Source organism: Pteropus medius, unplaced genomic scaffold (assembly GCF_902729225.1).
Source record: "Pteropus medius unplaced genomic scaffold, Ma_sr-lr_union100, whole genome shotgun sequence".
Lineage (NCBI taxonomy): Eukaryota > Metazoa > Chordata > Mammalia > Chiroptera > Pteropodidae > Pteropus > Pteropus medius.
The window spans coordinates 18355035-18361625 of record NW_024346667.1 but is presented as its reverse complement, the minus strand read 5'-3'; the positions used below and the strand labels follow the sequence as shown (position 1 = coordinate 18361625).

Below are 6591 nucleotides of genomic sequence, written 5' to 3'. Positions count from 1 at the left end.
TGCTTGACAACGTGCATAGATTCAGGTATCTAGGCGTTTCCTAAAGGAAATCCATGGATTCCTTACTGTACCTGTTACCTACTTATTACAGTGAATCGGGAGAAAGAATTGTCCGCCCCAGAACGAGATGTCCTAGGTCTCAGAGTTACGGGGAAACCGCCCTGGGGCTCGGCTCTGGGCTGGCAGCAGCCGCTTCCCTCGGAGTCAGCCATCTGCATGGCTCGTTGAAATCATCAGGTTGGGTGCTATGAAGGTGTAAAAGGAAGGAAAGGGGCTTTTAATGTGACGGGGTTAGGGAAGTCAAGCGGGAATTCAGCTTGATGAAAATGAAGGTAGCATTTACAGTCCGAAGTACCCTCTCCGGAGCTCACGGCTGCGTGTGCAGTAGGGTTTTTCCCCGGTTCATTTCCAACTCATTCTCGGCTCTCCTCCACCTACACGATAGACCACATTACGAGCCACAAGCATCAGAGGATTCATTCCTCACAAAGAAATGAGAAAAATCTAAAAACACAAAAAGGCCGATACCTGCTCTAGAGGTTTATAAACGCTAAAATTAACACCTGCAGTGCTGCAGTTTTAACGTGTGTGTGTGCGTGTGTGTGTAGAAACAACGCATTGAAGGGAAAAAAAAACCAGGAGAAAGGGGAGATGAATTAAAGAAAGTACCAGAAATAGCTACATACAAAGATATAGAAAACTTTCTGTCATATATGCCGCAGACAGGCATCCTTTGACTATCATCTGAATCTCCAGTGCCCTAGGGTAACTGCATTGTCACCATTAACACTAAGGGAGATGATGACGGGGACCCCTGGTGGGGAAGTGGCGAGTTAGGGGAGAGGATGTCTTCGAGGTACCGGAATCTGGAAAACTAAGGTGTCAGTAGGGAGTGAGAACCTGTTATTAGGGATACTTCAGACTCCGAGTGATACCGGGTCAAGGAGTAAGTAGAACGGGGTGGGGTAAGCAAATGATTGAGGAGTATGGAGTCTCAGAGAAAACAGGGGGCCGCAGAGAAAAGTAGAAGAGTCGAGAGAGCCGCAGCACCCCAGCGGTCTGTCGCTCGCCCCCGCCTTCCTTTTGCGCAGAATCCTCCTCCGGCTGCAGCAGCGCTGCCCCCACCGGCCGCGCGCGCCGTGATCGATCGCAGGCTGCGTCAGAATTCTCCCTGCATATAAATACGGGCGGCAGAACCGCGCCGAGCCGCACACAGCCATCCATCCTCCCCTCTCCCTTTCCCTCTCCCTCTTTCTCCCATTCTTCTTTCTCTGTAGGCCTCTGTCCCCACCGCCAGTCAGAGGGGCACCGACCGCCACCATGAGTTCCTTTAGCTACGACCCGTACTACTCGACCTCCTACAAGCGGCGCTACGTGGAGACGCCCCGGGTGCACATCTCCAGCGTGCGCAGCGGCTACAGCACCGCGCGCTCTGCTTACTCCAGCTACTCGGCGCCTGTCTCCTCCTCGCTGTCCGTGCGCCGCAGTTACTCGTCCAGCTCCGGCTCCTTGATGCCCAGTCTCGAGAACCTCGACCTGAGCCAGGTAGCCGCCATCAGCAACGACCTTAAGTCGATCCGCACCCAGGAGAAGGCGCAGCTGCAGGACCTCAACGACCGCTTCGCCAGCTTTATCGAGCGCGTGCACGAACTGGAGCAGCAGAACAAGGTCCTGGAAGCGGAGCTGCTGGTGCTGCGCCAGAAACACTCGGAGCCGTCGCGCTTCCGGGCACTGTACGAGCAGGAGATCCGCGACCTGCGCCTGGCAGCAGAAGACGCCACCAACGAGAAGCAGGCGCTGCAGGGCGAACGTGAGGGGCTGGAGGAGACTCTGCGCAATCTGCAGGCGCGCTACGAAGAGGAGGTGCTGAGCCGCGAGGACGCGGAGGGGCGGCTGATGGAAGCGCGCAAAGGCGCAGACGAAGCGGCTCTCGCCCGAGCGGAGCTAGAAAAGCGCATCGACAGCCTGATGGACGAAATCGCCTTTCTGAAGAAGGTGCACGAAGAGGAGATCGCCGAGCTTCAGGCGCAGATCCAGTATGCGCAGATCTCCGTGGAGATGGACGTGTCCTCCAAGCCCGACCTCTCCGCCGCGCTCAAGGACATCCGCGCCCAGTACGAGAAGCTGGCTGCCAAGAACATGCAGAACGCCGAAGAGTGGTTCAAGAGCCGCTTCACGGTGCTGACCGAGAGCGCCGCCAAGAACACCGACGCGGTGCGCGCCGCCAAGGACGAGGTGTCCGAGAGCCGCCGCCTGCTCAAGGCCAAGACCCTGGAGATCGAAGCGTGCCGGGGCATGAACGAAGCGCTGGAGAAGCAGCTGCAGGAGCTTGAGGACAAGCAGAATGCCGACATTAGTGCTATGCAGGTACCGCACTAGGCGAAACACAGCGGGGAGGGGGAGAGGGCCGCATAATCGAGTTGCGGCGGAGGTGTCGAGGACGCGCCCAGAAAGTGGAGACCAGAGATGAGGCCTCTACATGCAGCTGTCAGGCTGCAGGACTTGGCTCCTTTGACTGTGTGGGGGGAAGGGTGGGGCACTTGGGGGGCTGGAGTGGGGGCGCGACTGCAGTCTGGGAAGTCATGCTTGGTGCAGTGGATTTCACGTTTCCCATTAAAGCTGCCCAGACTGCAGGGTGTTAGGTGGGGTGGGCGAAGTGGTGGGGGTGGGAGCTGGGCACGCCTCCGGCCCTCCTCTCTATTGTCCTGCTTCAGCCACCAGTTGCTCTGCGGCACGGATTGGACTGTCTGGTTAATAAATACAGCGAAGAGCTCTCATTAGCTCTGAAGGATGCTTGTGACCAGCATGCTTTCTGACTAGTTTTACCAATCACTCCTTTCCCTTAGTAGGCAGACAAGATTACAGCCCAAGTCGTAGTAGGTAATGATGTTCACAGTAAGACATTTCTTTTTAAAGGATATCCATCTTCTGGGGAGGAGAAAAAATAATGTAGATAAGTAGAAAATATCTTAGATAAAAAAAAAATATATATATATATATTTTATCTAGCTACTTCCTTCACCTATAAAGAAATGGATTACTTTCCTGTGACCTGGATAAAGTTAACCAATGAATGAGAAAAGTCAATTTAGTTCCTTTTAAGGATGATCATTAGACAAAAGAATTTTTTCCAATCAAATAATTTTTACCATCAGTTTTTTAAAATTATGTTTTTGCTGTCATGTTTCATGAAGCTGATTTTTTTTTTTTTTTAAGGCAAGGAAAGAAAGGTTAAAAAAGAAAAGGCAGTTGATTTAGGGGAGATTTCATCTATGGTGGGCACTTTGCAGCTATACTGCAGTAAAGTGATAGCAGTAGGTGTATGTGCTTGGATTTCTTTTCTTTCCTTTCTTTTTTTCCCAACAGGACACAATCAACAAATTAGAAAATGAGTTGAGAACCACAAAGAGTGAAATGGCACGGTACTTGAAAGAATACCAAGACCTCCTCAATGTGAAGATGGCTTTGGACATTGAGATTGCAGCTTACAGGTAAACACTGAGGGTCAGAGGCCACAGCCATTCAGCCTCGGGACAAAATTCAGATCTCATTTATGTTGACTTGGAAAGCTTCAAGAATAATCCTTTGAAATAATTGTTTGTTCTTTGGATTTTTCCAAGTAAGTATTTAGACAAATATATTAGAATTTAATTATATAAGTCCTATCCTTACCTTCCTATTACATTTAAAATTTAATAGGACCATTTTTTTTTTAAGTTTTTTGTTGTTATCGTTATTGTCGTTCGGTCTTAGTCACAGTATCCCCAGTCATTAGGTTTTGGTGATTGCCATCTTGCTCTAGTTTGTGCCTTTAAGGATGGCATTAGGGGAAGATGATGCTTAATAGGCTCAGAGCAAGTCATTCAGCACACTTCTTGCATTCATGTCTATTAACTGAACCATGCCCCTGCTTCCTCAGGAAACTCCTGGAAGGTGAGGAGACCCGGCTCAGTTTCACCAGTGTGGGAAGCTTAACCAGCGGCTACTCCCAGAGCTCCCAGGTCTTTGGCCGATCCGCCTATGGTGGTTTACAGACCAGCTCCTACTTGATGTCGGCACGCTCCTTCCCTTCTTACTACACCAGCCACGTCCAGGAGGAGCAGATTGAGGTGGAGGAGACCATTGAGGCTTCAAAAGCTGAAGAAGCCAAGGACGAACCCCACTCTGAAGGAGAAGCTGAGGAGGAGGAGAAGGACAAGGAAGGGGCTGAGGAAGAGGAGGGAGCAGAAGAGGAAGAAGGTAGGATAAAAAGACAAACCCTTCCAACTTCAAGTGCAAACTACATGTAGATATTTGTTAGTAGGTGGATAAGATAAATGAAGCATTGTTTATGCCAAAGAAGTTCCATTCAAATATGAGTTTACAATGTTAAGATATGTTTATCCTGTAGTGAGCATCTGGTTGGCTGTTCTCCCAAAGGTACACATTTCTCCTTAGTGTGGCAGTTTCTTGAAAATAGCATTTAAAAATATACCTCCCCCACCCTTGCCCCTGCTCTCTTCATTCCTACTAAACAGTTTAAAATATTTTCATTAAACATGGCAGTGTGGTGTCCTAAAGAATGAAAGTGAATACCAGGCACATGATAAAAGAAATACTGAGGTCCTAGAAAAGAATAGAGCTTCCAAGACCTAGAAGTCATCTCATTCTATCTAAATATGCGTTCTTGGCAGTATTGTTGGTCGCATGTGTTTTGGGAAAGTAGAGCCAAGCGGTTTTGGGGAAGCATTCTGACATTTGTGATTTCCCCCCAAAACTAAGCAGAAGTGTTTGGATTGGACTCACCCTGGATTGGGGGTTTGTACATTTTCTTTTTATGTTAAAGCTGCCAAGGAAGAATCTGAAGACGCAAAGGAGGAAGAAGGAGGTGAAGGTGAAGAGGAAGACAGCAAAGAAGTCGAAGAGGATGAGAAAAAAGATGAAGGTGCTGGGGAGGAGCAAGCAACTAAGAAGAAAGATTGAGCCCCCCTTTCCTTAATTATTCCAGGAATAATCCTCCCCAAATCAGATCAACCCCATCACCAACCAAACAGTTGAGTTCCAGATACTATATGAATTAAGAAGTCAACATATGTATAATTCTGAGATGACTCAGGTTGGACATTAAATGTTGTGCTATGACTTTTCTCCTTATGCTGAGTATCTGTTTGCTTGCAGAGTGGCTTCCTGGCTTGCTGCCAGCCTGTGCATGGTCCATGCTTATGAGTTCAGGATCTGTGGCAATGTGAATAATTCAGATGTTTACAATTAAAAACATGTGAATAAGTGAATTCACTAATGTTAATGTTAAACTCCATGGAAAAAATAGTCCTTTGAACCTCTGGTGGTTAGAAATTAAAGACCTTGAATTATGTGCAATAAACAGTAAATAAAGTTACACTGAATGACATTTCTTGTGGTTGTTGACTTAATTCACCTATCTTAAAGAAGGCACCAATATAAGCCACATACAAGTAAACTTGCCCTCCGGGTTTTTCTTAAGCCGAAATATTAACAATTACAATGCATTTCTCCACTTAATTGGTAATTATGAAGGATACAGTTAAGTCATGACCATTTATGAAATATCTCCCTTCAAAAATTTTACTGATAATGAACTTGAATAAATGGGAGTCTCTGGAGTTATTTTTCTTTTATAATAAATAGTAATATACTTTGCCCCATAAAATGTATAATATAGTGTTAGGAATGGCTTTCTTGCAGGCGATTCTGAAATTATATGTTAAACATACACTTGATGGCAAACAGGTACCTTTAAAACTAGTATATAATAATAAATGCAATTTGGATAGAATATGAGTCCCACCTGGCCATCATTATAATCACATTAAAATATAGAGTCTAACTATCATGAGCAGAAGTTGAACCCAAGCAAATGACATAATCAGAAGGAATAATTTTTTTAGAAATGTACAATTTTGGACAGAGAAAGTAAAAACATCAAAAGGTATTTGTCATTGCAAACATATTGCCTGCAATCCTGAGCTCATGATTCGGTGTGTTGTTAGCTTAATTCTGTTGCCTCAAATAAATAACATTTAATGCCACCTATTGTAAACCTTTTAAAAACTACAGAAACAGATAATGAAATTGTTATAAGTCACTAAAGGGAGATTCTATATGTGTATGTTATGTTGCCACGTGTCTGCATGTGTATTGACAAATACTTGGATTTAAACGATAGCTCTGACTGGTTGGACACTGCATCAGCTACACACCCCATCGGTCCCCTCCGTCCACTGTAAAGTTGTGAAAGCTCTTGCACTTGCACTTGATGTGGAATGTTGATGAAATTATTATCTGCTGTTCCACTCTGTTCTTACACAATTGCTTTGTCAGTTAATTTTGTTCAATATTTGTTCTTTAGATAACTTTTAAAAATTATGGATTTAATTGAAGGCAAAGTGGTCTCCATTTAAAGTTATCCGATCCCTTCACATTACCTATTTCTAGTTAAATATATGTCACCAAGTAAATAGGTAAAATACTGCTTTATCTATCATGGTACTATGGATATGAACTATGAAGTTTCTCAGTACATTGACTTCTGTAAAGACTAGGAGTCACCTCAGAAACCAAGCTTTTCACAGT

The 6591-nt window shown here is 45.6% G+C and overlaps 1 protein-coding gene across 1 annotated transcript; it reads left to right on the top strand.

The window, feature by feature from the left end:
* Positions 1–862: 862 nt before the first annotated feature.
* On the top strand, positions 863–6103 carry NEFL (neurofilament light chain). Its single transcript, XM_039876348.1, has 4 exons — positions 863–2367; positions 3367–3491; positions 3920–4239; positions 4826–6103. The coding sequence occupies exons 1-4, from the start codon at positions 1321–1323 to the stop codon at positions 4960–4962; spliced, it is 1629 nt and encodes a 542-aa protein (XP_039732282.1). The 5' UTR covers positions 863–1320; the 3' UTR covers positions 4963–6103.
* Positions 6104–6591: the final 488 nt, after the last annotated feature.